This window comes from Artemia franciscana, chromosome 7 (genome assembly GCF_032884065.1).
Source record: "Artemia franciscana chromosome 7, ASM3288406v1, whole genome shotgun sequence".
NCBI lineage: Eukaryota > Metazoa > Arthropoda > Branchiopoda > Anostraca > Artemiidae > Artemia > Artemia franciscana.
The window spans coordinates 2,924,490-2,946,379 of NC_088869.1; the positions used below are offsets into that span (position 1 = coordinate 2,924,490).

General features: G+C 34.0%; 1 protein-coding gene across 1 annotated transcript in view; it reads right to left on the reverse strand.

The window, feature by feature from the left end:
* The window catches only part of LOC136028737 (uncharacterized), an 83,151-nt gene that overhangs the window by 14,301 nt on the left and 46,960 nt on the right, over nucleotides 1–21,890 (reverse strand). The window contains exon 2 of the mRNA XM_065706608.1: nucleotides 19,599–19,793. Within this exon, the coding sequence (XP_065562680.1) occupies nucleotides 19,599–19,793 (195 nt within the window). The remainder of the gene's footprint in view (nucleotides 1–19,598; nucleotides 19,794–21,890) is intronic.

Genomic DNA, 21,890 nt, shown 5'->3' on the forward strand with positions numbered 1-21,890 from the left:
AAAATCGTTCAATCAAAACTATGGGGAAGCCACTTAGCCAAATAAATAAATATGCAAATTTCGTTTTAATTATTCATCTGCGGAGAGCCGAAATCAAAACTTGGATTAACTAAAAAACGTTCAGAAATTAAATAAAAAAAACAAGATTTTATTAACTAAAAGTAAGGAGCGACATTAACGCTTAAAACGAACAGAAATTACCCCGCATATGAAAGGGGCTGCTCGCTCTTCAACGCCACGCTCTTTACGCTAAAGTTCAACTCTTTCTCACAACTCTGCTTTTTAAAAAAATTAAAAACTTTTGCGTAAAGAGAGAGGCGTTGAAGAGGGAGCACCCTCTTTCATATACGGGGTAACTTCTGTTCGTTTGAAGTTTTAATGTCGCTCCTTGCTTTCAGTTAAGAAAAACTCTTTTTTTTTTAATTTAATTCTTCAGGAACTGGAACAAAATTCGAACTTTAGCGTAAAGAGTGAGGTATTGACTAGGGGGAGAACTCCATCATATTGCATATATGAGGAATTTCACTTCCTCGTCAATACCTTGCTCTTTACGCAAAAATTATAAACAACAATTATGCTTATATGCTTATATCGTTATAAGCGATATAAGCAATAATTTGTTCGTGCTATTTTCCGGCCAATCTTGGAATTTAATTTTACATGAAGCAGCTTCATAAATGTGATTTTTATAACATAATTAAATAAAAAAAAAACTAGTTTTTTAACTGAAAGTAAGGAGCGACATTAAAACTTAAAACGAACAGAAATTACTCCGTGTATAAAAGGGGCTATCCCCTCCTTAACTTCCCGCTCTTTATGTAAAGTTTGACTCTTACTCTCAATTATACTTTATAAAACAGTAAATAACTTTAGTGTAAAGAGCGGGACGTTGAAGAGGGAACAGTCCCTTTCATATACGGAGTAATTTCTGTTCGTTAAGTTTTAATGTCGCTCCTTACTTTCAATTAAAAAAAAACTAGTTTTTTTTTAATTTAATTTCTGAACGTTTTTGACTTAATGCATGTTTGATTTTGGCTCTCCGCACATAATTTATTAAAATGAAATTTGCGTATTAATTCCTTTTTTTGCTAAATGGCTTTCTTTTAGTTATGATCACACGATTTTTACAAAAAAGGGTGGGGGAGGAGGCCTAGTTGCCCTACAATTTTTTGGTTACTTAAAAAGGCAACTAGAGCTTTTAATTTTTAGCGAACGTTTTTATTAGTAAAAAATATACGTAACTTAATAATCAACTTACGTAACGAACTTCTATATTCTTATATTTTATTATGCATATGAGGGGGTTTGTACCCTTGTTAGTATCTCGCTGTTTACACCAAAACTTAAATTTTATCCCAATTCTTTAAGAATGATCCCTGAATCAGAATGGCCTTAGAATAAATAGTTGAAATTACTAAAAATACCTTAGCCTAAAGAGAGAGGTATTTAGGAGGAGAAGAACCCCTCGTATAATTTATAATCTCCGTTCGTTTTAAGTCTTAATGCTGCTCCCTACTCTCAGTTGAAAAACTTTTTCATATTTATTTTTTCTTTTTTTTATAATAATGCTAAAAAATCCTGCGTCCCCTTCATTGAATTCCTCTTCCCCCATGACATATTCCCCCAAGGAATGATCCTCCCACATCGCCCCTTCCCCTCACCCCCCAACCAAAAAATCCCTTAAAACGTCTGTACACTTCACATTAACCATTAGGCCTACTGTATGTAAACACTGGTCAAGGTTTGTAACTTGCAGCCCCTACCCCGGGGACTGTGGAGGAGTAAGCAAACCCAAAGACATAGTTATCATGGTTTTCGACTATGCTGAACAAAATGGCTATCTCAAAATTTTAATCCGTTGACTTTGGGAAAAAATTAGCTTGGGAGGGGGCCTAGGAGCCCTTCAAGTTTTTTGGTCACTTAAAAAGGGCACTAGAACTTTTATTTCCGTTAGAATGAGCCCTTTTGTGAGATTCTAGGACCACTTGGTCGATACGATGACCCCTGTAAAAAAACAACAAACAAACAAATAAACGCGCACCCGTGATCGGTCTTCCGACAAAAAATACGAGGTTCCACATTTTTGTAGATAGGAGCTTGAAACTTCTACAATGGGGTTCTCTGATACGCTGAATGCGATGATGTAGTTTTTGCTAAGATTCTATGACTTTAGAAGGTGTTTCCCCTATTTTCCAAAATAAGGCAACTTTTCTCAGGCTCGTAACTTTTGACGACAAAGACTACATTTGATGAAACTAATATATTTAAAGCAGCATGAAAATCTGATTCTTTTGATGTATCTTTTAGTATCAAAATTCCGTTTTTTAGAGTTTCTTTTAGTATTGAGCCGGGCCCCTCCTTATTACAGTTCGTTACCACTAACTGTTAAACCAAAGATGTTGTAAGTGTTCGGCTTGTGGTTGTTATTGAATTAAAAAAAAAATGATTTTTCCAACTCAAAGTAAGGAATCACATTAAAACTTAAAATCAACATAATTTATTACGTATATCTTTTAAAGATCTTTTCTTTCATTCATTTCAGTCATTTGAGAATTGCTTAACTTTTGTAACAGTCATTTTCATAAAAATACTTTTGACCTCTTTGGCCGTTTTGTTACTATACCTACCAAAACTAGTTCTGCAAATATCGCTAATTTAAGGTACGTGGGAGAATCTTTCCATGGAGAAATTTCTCGTTGGGGAAGGGAATTTTCGATGGAATTACTTAAAAAATGACCAGTAATTAAATAAAAACAAGTTTTTTCAAGTGAAAGTAAGAAATAACATTAAAACTTAAAACGAACAGAAAATATTACGTATATGAGATGGGTTGCCTCTCCTCAGTAGCTCGCTCTTACGATGAACTTTGTTTTTTAACTTTTAAAAGAGGCAATTATTCTAATTAAATAGCCTTTGTGATTCAGGAGTCATTCTTAAACAACTGAAACAAATATCAAACTAAGGTTATTTTAAGGTTACTATTAGTTTAAAAAAAAAGCAAAATTAATATGCAAATTTCGTTTTAATTATTCCATTATGGTGAGTAAAATTCAAAACCTGCATTAATTCAAAAACGTTCAGAAATTAAATAAAAAAGCAATTTTTTTTAACTGAAAGCGAGGAGCGACACCAAAACTTAAAATGAACAGGAATTATTCTGTATATGAAAGGGGCTGTCCCCTCATCAACGCCCCGCTCTTTACGCTAAAGTCTTCATTGTTTAAAAAAGTAGAGTTGTGACAAAGAGTCAAACTTTAGCTTAAAGAGCGGGGCGTTGAGGAGGGGACAACCCCTTTCATGTACAGAACAATTTCTGTTCGTTTTCAGTTTCAATGTCGCTCCTTACTTTCAGTTTGAAAAAAGTTTTTTTTTTATATTTTAATTCCTTAAAGGATTCCCCTATCGCTTTCAATATAAACTTGTAAAGTTTTGGTAGAAGTTCCGAATAAACGACAGAACACTAGTCGACAGTCGACACTAGTCGACAGAACATGTCGACGCATAGTTTCTTGAAAATCTTGGAAAACAATTTAACTTCTCCTGTTTTGTGCCAGAAATAGAAATTTTCAGATTTAACGAAGTCTCCATCACTTTCCCTTACATGTACCTTTTTCCGATGTCTGAGACATCAACTTCCCCAGATTGCCAACAAATATAAGCTATTTGATATAGCAAGTGAATCACCCACGCTCTGTATATATAAAAATAAATTCAAAAAGAGATAGTTCTTTCCGGCTAAAGGAGCAGGGATTGAATGCATTATTGATTTATTTACAATTGGTTTTTTAAATCCCTTCCCGATCTCCTTGAGTCAATGCTTGCTTTGTTTTTTTTCTTCTTTTTTTCTTTTCTTTCTTTCTTTCTCCCTCTGTGCTCTGTGAGAGTTATTGAAGTGTAATTTATTTTTTTCCTTTATTATTAAAGTAGACCTACGAGTTACTTCTCTGTCTCCTTTGTACTAATTTTGTGTATACCGTTTTTAGTTAATAAAGCCAAGTCAAGTCACTGGAAAGCGTGATTTTCGTTTTTTTTTATTGAACGGAGTAGAATTTTCTTTTTAAAGTTCAGGAAAGCGCAGTCCCTAAACATATTCCAAAATACCTGCTTGGTAAACATAAAAAATCACCTCAAAAAAGTGTCATCGAATAATTTGACAGCTTTGGAAGTTCCCTGTTGCACTAACCACCTTGATTGAAATTGTTGTGCTTTTCGAATCGTTAATGCATATAAGATCCCAAATCAATTTTTATCAAAATTGCGTCGGAAGTTCTCTGTGGGGCTGGAAAAATTTGTTACTGTGCCCTTTGTCTTTGAGACTGTTGATTGACACCAAAAATTACAAAATGATTCTGATGGTGTCAAAGCTCCTTGAGTTGGCTGCATTAAAACGCACAAGGCTATGGGCTGATGTTATACAATCTCTATATATCGCAGCGTTGTCTGTTTGATATATCTGTGGCTACTAGCAAAAAGATTCAGTACTTATGTTTTTTTTCCACTGACCAAAACAAAGCCGCAGAGAAAATTAAATTCGGTAGCTATGATTTGCCACTATGCATTAAAAAGGGCATGGAACTACGCTGACGCAACATAGTCCCTACGCAATACGATATGGTGTATGTTTGATATATCTTAGGGAGTGAAAAAAATATTTCTTAATTATTATCCACGTTTCGGCGCTGAGACCGATATCAATGCAAGCCCTTTAAAAAAATAGAAACCTTGTGCCCATGATAGGAAATGTATAGCTAGAACCAGCACAAAAATTTGGTCAATTTTCCCCAGCTCGAGCAAGAAATATAAATCTGATACTTAGTGAATGTTTAAAGTTTATAAGCTAGTTCACAAAATTTCTTCTACTCGAACAATATTTTTTTATTCCTACAGAATTCAATTTTTTGCTAATTCCTTCACAGGTCAATATATAAAAGAATTAGAGAAAGACACGTCTTACTGATAGATCTGGTTAATACGGTAAGATATATGTTAATTAAAATTTGGATTTCAGCCTAGATATTCAGAGCCGCTAAATAGGATTGGTTGTGCCTCAGGCAAAATTAATTAAACCCACCCTCTTTCGTTACTAATATAAGCAAAAGGCAGCTTTTTTCGGTCATATCCCCTCTTTGAACGGCCGAGATATTTGACTTACAGCTTAAAAAAACAAAAGAAACAGAACTGTTTTCACTATTATTTTGAGTGTATAAAATATTCAAATTCCGCATTACTCGAAACTGTATTTTGTTGGAAAAAGAATAATTTTTTCGGATAAAATTTTTTTTGGAACATCAGCAGCTAATTTTTGCAGCTTTCTCTCCCATTAAAATTTTTTATGCTGCCACACAAACATTTATAATTCGCAAAAAAAACAACAACACAATATAAGAGCTATTTTTCTAGCTAGGCCATTAAAGATTCAAGGACAAAAAGAAAAGTTTTACCATATTGAATTGATTATAGGTCTATGCATACTCGTTAATCACAATTCTCAAAGGGTTGCGTTTCGTTTGTTTAGAATTATGTAGTTTTTAGTGTAGTATCACACTTTCGTCAGTGCTGCCTCGTTGAATCGTGAAAATAAATGATTACTTTTCCTCGTAATCAATGAGTTTGTGGTAACAAACGGTAAGTAAGGAGTGACATGGCTCAATAGTAACCGAAACTTTAAAAAAAATGGAATTTTGATATATATATATATATATATATATATATATATATATATATATATATATATATATATATATATATATATATATATATATATATATATATATATATATATATATATATATATTCCAAATATATAAGATACCTTGCTTAGTGTTACTCATAAAAGGCTACGAGCCTAAGAAAATTCACATAATTTTCAAAACAGAGGGGAAGCACCCCCTAAAAGTAAAAGAATATTAATGAAAATCACACCATCAGATTTAGTGTTTCAAAGAACACTACTGTAAAGTTTTCAAGCTCATATATGCAAAAAACTGGAATTTAGTTGTTTTTTTTTTTCTGTTAGTAGAAAGGTCACGGATGGGTGTTTTTTTTTTTTTTTTCGTTTTTTCTTGTTGGTTTTTTGTTTCTCCAGGGATGATCGTATCGAACCAGTGGTCATAAAACATTGAGAGAGGGATCGTTTGAACAGAAACTAGAAGTTCTATTGTCGTTTTTATGTGACCAAAAAGATTGGAGGGGAAATTACCAAACTCCCCTTTTCCTCCAAAATCGTCCAATCCAAAATTTTTAGATAGCAATTTTTTTCAGCATAGTTGAAAAGTTCCAAATTACGTCTTTGGAGATAACACGATCTCCCCTAGCCCATGGGGATATGTATTTAAGTTATAAAATTTACCCTTTTTTATGTATAGTACTTGTTATTGGGAAGTGTACAAACATTTTTCGGGGGGGATTCTGTGCATAGGATGGGTTTCCACGGGGATAATTTCCCATGTGGAGAGGAATTTCTGGGGGTAAACTTTCCAGTGGAAATTTTACACTGGGGGATTTGGCGGAATGCTTTTTATTTGTCTTACTTTCTCTTTGCCTACTCAATTTCGCATGTGTAGATGTTCCGGGGGAATTATCTTGGGAAAATTTTCCGCGTGTTTGGATTTGTAGGAAATAATATCCGTCGAAGGGGGATTCCCTGAGTGATCGGAAAACGATTAGAACTTGAAGTATTTTTCAAATGAAAGTATGCTAAGGAATTTTTTTTAGGCTGATTTGTCTGCAAGAAATTTTACAGAGGGGGGGGTTCAGTGAGGATGGAATTGCCCAGAATAAATTTTACGGGAGAGAGGTATATTTTACGTGGGAGAAACTTTCAATGGAGGAGTTTCACGAGATGGGAGGGAATTTTTCGTTGAGGTTGAGCTAGATTTCCCTGTATTTGAAAAACGACCAGAAATTAAATATTTCAACTGAATATACAAGTTTTTTGCAACTGAAAGTAAGGAGAAAAATTAAAAGTCAAAATGAAAAGAAATTATTCCGTATATAAAGGGGTTGCCCCCTCCTCAATACCTTGCTCTCTACGCGAAATTTCGACTGTTTGTCCCAATTTTTTAAGAACAACTCCTGAAACAAAAAGGTCATTTAATTAGAATAGGAAGCTTTTTTAGAAGTCCATAAGATTCTAGCTTATTTATCAATGCTTTTTCCCCAGTTTTTTTTTTTTCATTTATTGTGGCTTCCTCTACTATCAAAAAGTACATAATAGCGCTTTAAGGTCTTTCGCATTGAAACTTGAATACCCAGTTTTTTGTAATACCTTAAAGCTTCAACTAAACCTGTCAAAACAGTCAGAACTCATTTTCACTGTCCTTGGTGCTTTAAAGATGCGGTCTTTTCCACATAAAGGGTGAAAAAGATCTGGTTCGTCCTTAGCGTTGCTCAAAGATAATAATTCCTTTGTTAAAACTTGAAATTCGATCTTAGGCTCTCAGATTTGAATAAAGAACCCCTTGCAAATAACATTGGTCTCGGCCAATTTTTTTTGCGCGTCTGTCAAATAACGAGGCTATAACAAAAAACCGACGCAAAACTGAATTTAATAGGTTCTCCCAGCTTTGGATAGGCTATTAAATAATATCTGCCTCCGTCTAGACTGGATGTCATAGGCATTTTTAGGCGGTCTTAAACAGGATCAGTTTCGTTTAACCAAAAGACCTTTTGCGCAGTAGTTTTTACCAAATTGAGATTCAATCAGTGGCAGCTCTGGTGTCTCTTGTGCCTGGGACAGAATCTTGAATAGCTCCCCCCCCCTGTCTCTCAAAAGTTTTTCAGGCTAAATTTAGACAAAATTTTTACTTATTAACAAAATTATTTTCAATTTATTAATTAATTAATAATTCATTTTTTGGTTATTTTTAATTTATTGCTTAAGTCATTTGATTATTATAGATTATCTTAAATTAATTATTTAGTTATTATTAGTTACTTCTCACAGTTCAATTATTTTTAATTTTTAATTTTTATTTTATTAATTCATTGATAATTTATTAATTATTTTGATTTATTAAGTGCATGGTCTTCTTTAGATTATTAGGCTATTTATTTAGATTATTTATTACGTATGTTAGATTATTTGTTTGAAATTTTGAGCCCTTAAAACTTTTCCGACCGGAGCAAGTGTCTCATTTATCCCCCTTAAAACTGCCTCTGGATTCAATCCACCCCTTTAATTAGACATCTTGGATCAATTCTTGGGACTGTTTTTTTTCTTTTATTTAATTTGATTTTTGAGACGATCACGGGCGGATATGTAACTTGTGTTTAGGGGTGGTGTACTAGCGAGACTTGCCCCCCTTCAGTATTTTGACCCTTTTCCCCTGTAATTAGTGCAACTTTAAACCTTCTGGGAGGATGGACCCATGTGTTCCTGGCCCCTAGTTCGATCACCTAATTCTTTCTAATCATCTTGATTATTATTACAGTTATTTATTATTCATTTTTCGTTGATATTTTGAAGAACTAAAACCAACTGTTCAAAATACTTACAGTTTTCAATAAAATGCAAATATTAATTAAAACAAATAGCTTCACCATTATAAAACTCGATTGGTTCTTTTGTGAGAAATATTAAGCCAGTGAAAACACAAAATTTTCGGAAACAAACACTTCTTACAAGTAACATTTCTGTTTCTCCCTACACTAAACTTTCGGCTAACTTAATATATGTCAATTACTACCAAACCACAAAAAAAAAAAAAATATATATATATATATATATATATATATATATATATATATATATATATATATATATATGTATATATATATATATATATATATATATATATATATATATATATATATATATATATATATATATATATATATATATGTATATATATATATATTATATATATAATATATATATATAATATATATATATATATATATATATATATATATATATATATATATATATATATATATATATATATATATATATATATATATATATATATATATATATATATATATATATATATATATATATATATATATATATATATATATATATATATATATATATATATAAAGTGCCGAAACCCTATAGGCAAGTGTGTATTCTCCTGATGAGCCCTTGCGTTGGGTTGTTGCCTCTGAATTATTTGCCTTTATTGTTTTTATTGTTTGGTAAATGACGACTTATACTTATTGACGACATGACTGCCTGTCCATGGATTATTCTTTATGGTTGATTGTGTATGTGGTTGTATGGATGAGTAGGGTTAAGGCTTCATTCAAGTGCTGGTCTATATTAATCACTAATTTAGGAAAACAGTCTTCCTTTTCTCCTTCTGTCTCCCTTTTTTTTCTTTTTTTTTTTAATGTGTTTGTGCTGTTGCATTGGTGATTTCCCTTTTCGTTATATATATATATATATATATATATATATATATATATATATATATATATATATATATATATATATATATATATATATATATATATATATATATATAAATATATATATATTATTTCGTTATATATATATATATATATATATATATATATATATATATATATAACAACAACTAATGTTCCAAATTTTCAAGTTTTGCCTAAACATTTCCCACTGGTGCATTTTTTACAACACAAATTAGAAAAAACATCCGGGCTAGATGATTGCATTAAAATTTCTTACCTGAAAATACAAGACGGTTGCTGTTATAAGAATTTTTTCCAGCTTAATGACTTTCTTTTGCGAAGAGAAACAGGTTTTAATAACGTCTGAAGTGGCTAGTAACTTTATTAACTGTTTTGAACTTCCTTTTTATAGCAACGTTTGTTCCAAACTGTTTCTTTTTTTACAATCATGAACATCTCTAGAGATCGAAAAATAAGATTAGTAAAATCCTCCTTTTCATCCATATCTGTTCTTGGTAAAATTATGACAGTTCATATAACTTACTTACCAATAAAGTGAACATACGACTTGATGCCTTTTCTTATATTCTTTACGAATATAATAATATTCTACTGCAAATTCAAATTCGCTTCTACTGCAAATTCAAATTTAAGCACTTTTTGAGCTCTTAAAAATGACGAATATTCAATTAAAGTATGAGCAATCGCTCGTTTTCCACAAAATACACAATAACTCGTTTTACCACAAAAACTACGTTTTTCTTAGCGCCGTTTTCTTGGTCATTTTCGACCAAATACTACTACATTTTCTCAGTGCTAAAATTATTTATAATAAGGTTAGTTTAGGTTAGGTCAAAAAGTGCTTAAATTTGAATTTGCGGTAGAAGCGATTATTATATTCGCAAAGAACATAAGAAAAGGCATCGAGTAGTATGTTAACTTTATTGGCAAGTCAGTTATATGAACGGCCATAAATTTACCCTGTTCTTTTTAGCTAATACTGCAACTAAATGTACTTGTATATTCGCTAGTGTTCGTAATCCGTTGCTCTGACCGCATTCGCATGAAGTTATATGATGAAGCAAGTATATGAAGCGAGTTTTTTTAATTTCACAATCAAAGATTTAAAAAAAAAGCCAGACAATCCCTTTTTTAATTTTATTTATTAAATAAAACTGGCAGCAGGCTCTGCAGCAGGCTGTGCAAAGTCAAATGGTCACCTAGTCTCTATTCTTTAAAACGAATGTCTGTTTTTTTTTCAAGCTATCTCTGCGTTTTCAAATTAGTAATAAATTATTTTTAAATCTCCCTTATAATCTTTTTCTTTTTTCTGAATTTAAAATTTAATTTAAGAAGAATTTGAGAAGTTAAGAATTTAAGAATTGAAGAAGTTAAAATTATTTTGTCTATCACTAAAATGTGTCCTACTATGTGTTTTTTTTTTACATGAATAATATTCAAGAGGCGACTTACCGCCGGCAACACTGTTTCGAGAACTATTTTTCTAACAAACACAATCAGTTTTTTTTTTTTTTTTTTTTTTTTTTTTGTAAAATAATGCCGAGGAGACAGCGATATTGCTTTGATGTATTGTTTATTTATTTATTAGGCGACTTGGTATGGGAGAAGTTGTCGCAGAAAGTTTAAAGGGTATTCATTTGATTGGAAACTGAAAGATTAAATACCCTTTTGAAGAGTTAAAAGCGATGGGAGGGCTACCAACCCCCTTCCCATACTGTTTTTAGCTGACTGCCCCCTTATCAACCCCTCAAAATGTTTCATCAAAAGTTCGAGATCAACATTTTGTTGAAAATAGTCGAAAGTTAAAATATCTTTGCTACCAAAAACCACTCACAGCCCTTGGGACAAGGGCTGTAAATTATGTAAGTCACCCATTGCTTACGTACGGTATAGGCTATATTATAGGTAGTGGCATAGCACTGCCTAAGTAAAGAGCGATGTTGGCACAATGCATTTTTTCTTATTATTTTTTCTTCACCAAGGAATTTCGTAAAGATAGAGTTGTCGTAGAAACTTCGAAAGGAACTGAAAGTTCTAGGGCGCTTTTTAAGAGTCACAAGTAAATGGAGGGAAACCAGTCCCTCTTCCTCATCCATCAATTCCTCAAACAAATCTACTCTAAAATTTTGAGATAGCCGTTTTGTTTAATATAGTTGAAAGTTCCAGTAACCATATTTCTGGGGTTGTCAGCCCCCCAGACCCTTCGGGTGAAGGCTGTAAGTTATGCATTTCACCTATTGTTTACATATATATATATATATATATATATATATATATATATATATATATATATATATATATATATATATATATATATATATATATATATATATATATATATATATATATATATATATATATATATATATATATATATATATATATATTTATCATTTTTTTTCTTAAAGTTGTGTTTTGTTCCTGAACTTTGATTGTAGACTGTATTCTGTGTTGCTATGGCCCCCAGGATTTTTGAAATAAATCTTATCTTATCTATAGTATTTGCTATTGAGAAAGAGGGTATGTTTGACCTACAGTGTTCAAAAAGACCAAAAGCATTCAGGTGAAGCTTTCCAAGAATGTTGAAGGGAGTGTTGAACTAAATCAAAACATGTTATGTGCATACAGGCTGTCAAAGGGGCGTAGCAAAGGAATGACTGAGGGAATTAAGTTGGAACTTTCAGGGAATGATGAGGGAGATTAATAATTGACCCAATTGGCATATTTGCAAGCTACTACTGCTACTACTTCTACTACTACTACTACTACTACTATTACTACTATTACTACTACTACTACTACTACTACTACTACTACTACTACTACTACTACTACTACTACTACTACTACTACTACTACTACTCTAACTGGTGTTACTACCACTGCTACTACTATTACTACTAAAACCACTCCTGCTATTATAATTAATGCTTCTGTAGCGACTACTACTAAGGCTGAGTATATTGAAATGAAAATTTGAAAAAATGTTGATGGGGAAGTTGCACTAAATGAACATACAGATTGTCAAAAGGATGTATGAGCCATATTTTAAGAACAACTATCCCATATCTTGCTACTATTACTACTACTACTACTACTACAACTACTAATACTACTACTACTAATGCTCCTATTACTGCTGCTGAGACCACTACTAAATTTAAGGTTACGGATGTGAAAGAAAAAATTTTAGGGCTGGTTGAGGGTAAAATGAACTGAATCAAGAAGACTATGTACATGTAGGTTGTCAAAAGGCGTATCAGCAATATCTTAGCAACGGCTTGGAGTATGAAGTTGAAACTTACAAGGCTTGTTTATGGGATACAGAACTAACCAAAAGGCAAGATTTGCATGTTACTACTACTACTTTCACTGCTAATACTACTACTACTACTACTACTATTATTATTCCTTGTACTGTTATTATTACTGCTATAACTAATATAGCTACCAAAACTAAGGTCATTACGTTGAAAATTTCAGAGAATGCTGAGAAAGTGTTGCACTAAATCAAAACACAATATGTGCATGCAGGTTGTCAAACAGACGTATCAGCAATGCCCCATGTACTGTTTAAGTAAATAAGTTGAATCTTTCTGCGTGTGTTAAGGGGAAAGCTGAAAAAACAAAAAGTTCGATGTGCAAACTACCACTACTACTAAACTACTTCTGCTACTACAACTACTACTACTACAACAACAACAAGAACAACTACTGCTACTACTACTACTACTACTACTACTACTACTACTACTACTACAACTACTACTACTACTACTACTACTACTACTACTACTACTACTACTACAACTACTACTACCACTACTACTACACTACTTCTGCTTACTACAGCTACTACTGCAACAACAACAAGAACAACTACTGCCACTACTACTACTACTACAACTACGACTACTACCACTACTACAACACTACTTCTGCGACTACAACAACAACAATAACAACTACTGCTACTACTATTACTACTACAACTACTACTACTACTACTACCACTACTACTACTAAAACTATTACTACTATAAAGACTAAGGGTACTGAGATGAGGTTTCTAGGAAATAGGGGAAAGTTGAACTAAAACAAAACACACTTGTAGATTTTTCAAAACATTTAAAGATTGTTTAAAACCAAACAATTTCCATAAGCATGGAGATTGTCGAAGGGTGTACCATCAATATATCAGGAATAGCTTAGGTTATTAAGTTGAAACTTTCTGGGTAAGTTGAGGCGGATTTTGAACAAACCAGAATAGTCCAGGACTTTTAGCTCAAAAAAGGGTCGAACCCGGACAAAATTGCAATATAAACGAAAATGGTACCAAAATGATCAGAAAAAAATTCTGTACAACATACTAAAAGTCCCCATAAATCCGGGTGGGGCGAGTACCCGAAAAACAGGGGAAAAGGGGGAAATGCGGGGGAAAATGGGAAAAATGCCGAACATGCCCAGAAAATAGTTTAAAGTGATTTTTCTGGGGTTTTCACATACGCTGATTACGAAATTGACATCTAAAATTCAGTATAGAAAAAGAGTACTACGGAAAACGGGGGAACAGGGGAAAGAGGGGAGAAAAGAGAAGAATACAGGGTAGGGGTAGAAAGCGGTTTGGAAGATATTTTCTGGGGTATTCCTATCTGGTGATTATGAAATTGAGATATAAAATGATATACAAAAATCGATTAACATAAAACGGGGAAATGGGGGGGGAGGGAGGGGGAAAAGGAAAATATACAGGGTAGGGGTAGAAAGCATGTGGAAATGTGTTTTCTAGGGTTTTTCTATCTGCTGATTATAAAATTGACATATAAACAAAGTTCGAGAACAAATACAGGAGATCTATAGAGGTTCGGCTACCCCATAGGTTCGGAAAAGGCAAAAAAAAAATTCGAGAAAGAAATACGGAAAAATACTGAAATTACATTATTCCGTATTCCTCGCCGTTATCGACAAGCGCGTGGGTTCGTCAACATAATCCTGTTCTAATTCGACATCCAGTAAGAGAAGCAAGGTAGACTAGTCACCGCGGAGTTCCAGTGCCGACGACAAAACCTATCCTGACGGAATGACATATAGCGGATCCAATAGTCCCCAGTCTGCGTGGATGCTTACACATGTGACATGGTAGCAGGATAAATCAAGGTACGACGAGATTTTTTTTTAAGTCAAGCATAATTTTGCGTATCGGCAACTCTTCTTTCAGTACTAAGCCAAGTTTAATTCATTATTTTCCCTAGGTGCCCGAATTAATGGTTATTAGTTGCGTTTTGTCAAGATTAAGCAAGAGCGACATCTAGTTTTTCAGCTTGTTTTCAGCTGGTCCAACCACGAAAGATGCTACGCACAACCGACGGTGTAAGGGAAGCCAGCATCAAGTGATCGATTTCAGTTTAGGGATGAAGCTCCAGAAAAAGAAGGAACAGTTTTTGAGCAACTCTCAGAACAAACAGCGAATTATAAGCTACATCGGGGAAAAACTCAGAGCCAAAGGATTTGAAGTCGTCCATGCGAAGGACGATGCTGACTATCTAATCGTGAAGACTGAATCGTCAACGAACGCAAAAGAAGCGATAACACGGTTCTGGTGCCTCAACGAAGTGCAAAAAAAAATGGGATAAGTATCAGGCTGCTTCTGGTAGGGCACGCACTCTTGGGATGTGACACGACCTCACGAGTTTTCGGACTTGGAAAGCAAGCTGTGCTACCTCTTTTGAAGAAGAGCGAAGTGTTCAGAAAAAAATGCAAAGTGTTTCTGGATGAATCATCGTCCAAAGATGAAATTGTGAAAGCGGGTGAATATCTTCTCCTCAGCTTGTATAAAGCACGACCAAACGAAGATCTCACTAAGCTGCGACATCGAATTTTCTTGGAAAAAGTTTCTTCGTCTAATACTACGGCGTTTGTTAAGCCTGAAAGGCTTCCGCCAACCGAAGCTGCAGCTTCATTCCGCTCCCAGCGAGTGCGCCTCCAGGTATCCCGCTGGAAAGGGGAACCAGCTGACCTCGACCCGGCTGACTGGGGTTGGGTCCTCAGAGACCATAAATACTCACCTGTGATGACCCATTTGTTGCACGCACCTCAGACTCTTTTGAGTGTCGTGAGATGCGACTGTAAGACAGGCTGCGAGAACTCGCGATGCAGCTGCAAGAAAAATGGATTAGCGTGTACGTTCGCTTGCGGAGAATGTCAGGGTATCAACTGTTTGAACAGGGACAACGAGATTGTCGAAGACGAGGAGCTCGACTAGTGATATCAATGCTGTGTTTTTCAAGTCAACTATACTGCCTTCAAAAGTGCAAATTTTACATATAATAGCCATTTTATATATAACTGCCAAGCGGTTGTTTTCTTTATGTTTAGCAATTCAAATGGTTGTAAGAAATGTCTGTGATTCAAGAAAGTACAAGTTTGATACTTAAGCGAGTTATTTTGTCCATAGGCCTACTTATTAGCCATTAGCAGCTGGCTCAGGAGTCAGGCCTCCCTTCCCCTTTTCCGTTGTTTCCTCCAGTTTTGTTCGGTTTTCATGGTTCTCGTTTTCTTTCCTTCATTTTAGGGGTCAGTTTCGTGATCAGCAGATAGAAAAACCCCAGAAAACACATTTCCACATGCTTTCTACCCCTACCCTGTATATTTCCCTTTTCCCCTCCCCCCCCATTTCCCCGTTTTATGTTAATCGATTTTTTTATATCATTTTATTTTTCAATTTCGTAATCACCAGATAGGAATACCCCAGAAAATATCTTTCAAACCGCTTTCTACCCCTACCCTGTATTCTTCTCTTTTCTCCCCTCTTTCCCCTGTTCCCCCGTTTTCCGTAGTACTCTTTTTCTATACTGAATTTTAGATGTCAATTTCGTAATCAGCGTATGTGAAAACCCCAGAAAACTCACTTTAAACTATTTTCTGGGCATGTTCGGCATTTTTCCCATTTTCCCCCGCATTTCCCCCTTTTCCCCCTGTTTTTCGGGTACTCGCCCCACTCGGATTTATGGGGACTTTTAGTATGTTGTACAGAATTTTTTTCTGATCATTTTGGTACCATTTTCGTTTATATTGCAATTTTGTCCGGGTCAAACCCTAAAAGTCCTGGACTAGAAGGCGCGATGTGCATTCTACTACTACAAAAACACAATTACTGTAACTAGTTAGACTAATTGTATTTAAGTCAAACTCTCAAGGAACTTTTAGGCGGAGTTTCAACTAAATCGAAATTAACTATATGCATGTAGGTTTCCAAAATGCTATAGATCACACAATGTAAAGGTAGTCAAAATGGCGTATCAGCATATCTAAGGAAATATTTAGAGTATTAAGGTAAAGCTAGTAAACCTTAGAGTATTAAGCTACAACTACCAAGGCCACTAATATTGCCCCCCCCTTACCTTCTAATGACAACAACATAATGTGTACTTTACTGGAAAGAAAATATATCTTAAATGCCTTTTTGTAGCAAAAAATACATTTTAAAGAGAATAATACTTTTAAAGGGAAAAATATATTTTCTCTTTTTTTAACTTTAATATATCTAAAATTACAATAACTTTTAGGAACGAAATTCAGTATGTATATTAAACCGTCAATTCACATTCATTTGCTTTTTCAGTAATCTTGGTTATGATGTTTTATATATATAATAAGAGAAATAAAAACACATAGCCTGAAGTGAGCATTCCATTCAGTAAAATGCAAATTATATTCTGGTCTTTAGAAGACCCTTTAGAAGAAGGTGGCATCAGCCCTACTCTTCTCAGTTTCCAGTCGTTTTGAGTTTGACTCAAACTCAAACGACTGAAACGTTGACTTAAACATATTCTAGTTTGTTGTTTTGAGGTTATCTGTTGCAATTTCTGCTCGTTTTGGGTTTTAATTATTTGTTGATGGCGGTTTATGCTAGTTTTACGCCTGAAATTTTTTTTTCAATGCATTTTTGCTGATCCTTGGTTAACGTAGCCATTTTTTCGTAGCCAAAGTTTCTTCAAACTAATTACACATTAAATCAGTCAATTTTCATTGGTTCTTTTAAGCGATTTTAGTTATTATTTTTATCTTCTTTCTTTTTTTAATTAAAAAACCAGTTTTTCCAGCTGAAAGTGAGGAGCAACATTAAAACTTAAAACGAACATACATTGTTTCGTATACGAGGGGGGCTGGCCCTTCCTCAACCCTCACTCTTATTCAGCGGCCCTTGCACTTGAGCAGTCTTTCTTAAATAGTCAAACTGTTCGTGGCAACGAACTGTAAGTAAGGAGCTACTCGGCCCAATAGTAACTGAAACTCAATAAAAAATTTATAAAAATTAATACATCAAAGAATTACCTTTAAAAAGCTGTTACTAAATATATAAAATCCATTAAGTTTAATGTTACGCATCTGAAGCTACGATAATGAGATAACTTATCTGATTTTCAAAGATGGGGAGAAACACCCCCAAAAATAAAAGTGATTTTAATGAATACAACGCTATCAAATTCAGCGCATCAGAGAAACGTGCTGTAGAGGCTTCAAGTTTCTATCTACGAAAATATAGAGTTTTGTATTTTTTGCCAAAAGAAAGATCAGAGATGTGTTTATTAGTTGTTTTTTGTTGTTGTTGTTTCTTTCTTTTTGGGATGATGGTATCAAACCAATGGTCCTGGAAGATCAAGACAGGATTCATTTGACGGTAAATTAAAAGTTATAACGCCCTTTTTAAGTGTCCAAAAGAATGGAGGGAAAATAGCCTCTCTCCCACGCCTCTTTTTTCCCAAAGTCGTCCAATCAAAATGTTGAGATAGCCATCTGACTTAGCTTAGTTTAAAGGTCTAATAGCTATGCCTCTGGGGATGACATGATTCCCAACAGTCCTTCAGGATAGGACTATAAGCTACACAATTTGGCCATCGGGGTTGCTATGCATTTGGTTGTTATTGGTAGATATGCGAAAACTTTTCAGGGGATTTTTTGTAAGGGGTGGGGGTGATTTCCCATAGGAAGAAAACTTTCCGGGGACAATTTTCCAGGTAAAATTTTATGCAGGGGTGGGGGCAACTCTTGGAAATGATTTGAGAAAATGTCTGAAATTAAATAAAATAAGTTTTTCTAATGAAAGTAGGGAGCAGCATAAAAACATAAAACGAATAGAAATTACAACGTATATGAGTAGGATTGCCCCTTTTTAATCCATCGTTCAGTACGCAACAGTTAGACTTTTTATCCCAGTTCTTTAAGAAAGACTCCTGAAACCCAAAATTTCCTAAATTTGTATGAGATGTACTTTTAAAGAACTTTAAGACTTTAGCGTATAGAGTAAGGGATGAAGAGGAGACAGCCCTCTTTATACAGGGAATAATTTCTGTTCATTTCAAGTTTTAATGTCGCTCCTTACTTCAATTTGATTTTTTTCATTTAATTGTGACAAGTTGTATTTTGCTCATAAGGAGAAAATACATGAAGATCACTTAAAATAGCATTACTTGTGCTTCAAATTCTTTGATTACCCCAAGATGGTTCAGCACAAGAATGTAGCTCACTTATATACATAACTCAATTTCTATCCGTTCTTCCCTCGTCTAAAGGACCATTCACAATGGGACCTTACTAATATTGAAACTTATCTAACACTAACTTGATCCGATAAATTGCCTTATAGAATTTTCTAATTGACTGAAAAATTATCTAAGAAATTTGAATTGGCTCAACTTGGAGCTTGCTAAATCTCGGTATTAGAAAACTCCCGTGGGAATGGGCTTAAACAACAGCGGCAATAAATGCATCTTTTGGGAATCATTTTATGGAGCTGACCCATTTCAAAGTATTAGTCAAACACTTTTATTTCTGCTACCAGTCTATCAATACAGAGGAAAGTACTTAAACAAATTAGAAACTTTGCTGAATATAAATAACTTCGAAGACCATACTGCCTTTCCATGACGAAAATAGAAGAGTTCAAAATAGGGATGAAACCTTTCAATTTTGTTTAAAAAAAAAGTGAAACAAATATAAAATTTTTAAACTGGATATTTTGAACACATATACAGTGTCCATCATCAGCGCTGTACATCATCAGCATCATCATGAACACTATATGTGTTCAAAATATCCAGTTCAAAACTTTTATATTTGTTTCACTGTCAATTAAAAGGTTTCATCCCTATTTCGAACTGTTATATTTTCGTCTTTGCTGAATAAATTTATAAAATTGTTACCTTTATGACATACAGGGGGGGATTTCGGTTCCCAAACAGTTCCATTTACACACTTCCGTTGAATCGGGCCAATCAATTCATGGGTCATGGTGGGACAGTAATACAAAACATCATTCCAGGATTGGTCTCGTCTCAAATACTGCAAAGGCTCTTCCTCTTGCTCAGGGACACATCGGAAAGAATTTATGAAAAAACCTGCAAATTTAATTCATATAATAGGCTACTCCCTTGCCAAGTTAATCTTTGTTTTATAAGTCTTGCTATGATCTGTAAAGCTTAAACGGAAATAAATTCATTAATTCATTCATTGAATAAAAATAAACAAGTTTTTTCAACTGAAAGTAAGGAGCAACATTAAAACTTAAAACAAACAGAAATTATTACGTATATAAAGGGGGTTACCTCTCCTCCACACCTCATTCTTTACCCTAAAGTACTTAAAAAAACTTCTTATTGTTTTAATTAAACGGCCCTTGTGTTTCAGGAGTCATTCTTAAAAGATTGGGACGAAATTCAAACTTTAACGTAAAGAGCGAGGTGTTGAGGAGGGGGCAACCCCCTTCATATACGTAATAATACGATATTACGTATTATTGCGTAATACGTGATTGCGTATTACGTATGTGCAATACGTAAGAACTTGCTCAGGCAATTATTCTTAGCAACTCCACGCTTAAAATTGAGACGGAAAAGAGAAAGCAAGACATAAAAACGGAATTTTGTATATGATTTCTGGCCAATTCCCCCGATGTATAGTTTCCCATGACAAGTTCACCCCATGGAAACTTCCCTCCCCATAGAAAATTCAGCCGTGGAAAAACCCCCAGCCAAAAATTCTCCCCCCCCCCACCCGAAGGTGTATGCATATTTGCCAATAACAAATAATATGCGTAAAAAATGGGTAATTTTGTAACTTAAATGTCATTCCCCTGAGACTTTGGGGGGGGGGTCATGTTACTTCCAAAGGCATAATTATTGGGCCTTTAAACTATGATGGACAAAATGGCTATCTTAAAATTCTAATCGAGTGATTCTGGACAGGGAGGGGGACCTAGTTGCCCTAAAATATTTGTGGTCACTTGAAAAGGGCACTAGAACTTTTGATTTCTGTTCGAATGAGCCCTATCACAATATTCTAGGGCCACTGGGTTGGTATGATCACTTATGAAAAAAAAAAAACAAATATACATCCAAAAACATCCATGAACTTTCTTATGGCAAAAAATGCAAATTTCTACATGTTTGGAGATAGGAGCTAGAAACCTCTACAGTAAGGTTTCCTGATATTTTTATTAAGATTCTGTCAGTTTTAGGGGGTGTTTCCCGCCCTGTTTTAAAAATCAGACAAATTTTCTCAGGCTCGTAGCCTTTAATGGGCAAGACTAAACTTAATGAAACTTATATATTTGAAATTAACATAATAAGTCGATTCTTCTGATGAATTAAATAAAAAAAACAAGTTTTTTCAACTGAAAGTAAGGAGTGACATCAAAACTTAAAACGCACAGAAATTACTTCGTATATGAAAGAGGCTGCTTCCTCATCAACGCCCCGCTCTTTACGCTAAAGTTTGACTCTTTCTCTCAATTCTTCTTTCTAAAACAGTAAAAAACTTTAGCGTAAAGAGCGGGGCGTTGATGAGGAAGCAGCCTCTTTCATATACGAAGTAATTTCTGTGCGTTTTAAGTTTTGATGTCACTCCTTACTTTCAGTTGAAAAAACTTGTTTTTTTTATTTAATTTCTGAACGTTTTTGAATCAATGCATGTTTTGATTTTGGCTCTCGGCAGAGGAATGATCAAAACGAAATTTACATATTTTTTTTTTGGCTCAATGGCTTTCTCATAATTTTGATCGAATGATTTTGAGAAAAAAAGAGCGGGGGACGAAGCCTAGTTGCCCCCCGATTTTTTGGTTAATTAAAAAGGCAACTAGAACTTTTAATTTTTTACGAATCTTTTTATTGGTAAAAGATTTACGTAACTTATAAATTAGCTTACGTAAAGAACTTTTGTATTCTCATGTTTTTATTACATATATAAGGGGATTCGCCCCATCGTCAGTACCTCGCTCTTTACACTAAAGCTTAAATTTTATCCCAATTCATTAAGAATGACCCCCTGAATCACAAAAGCCGTAGAATAAGTAGTTGAAATTAACGAAAATACTTTAGCGTAAAGAGCGAGGTATTAGAAGGAGGTGAGCCCCTCATATGGGTAATAATTTCTGTTTGTTTTAATTTTTATTGCTGTTCCTTACTTCAAGCTGAAAAAGCTTTTTCACTTTTATTTTT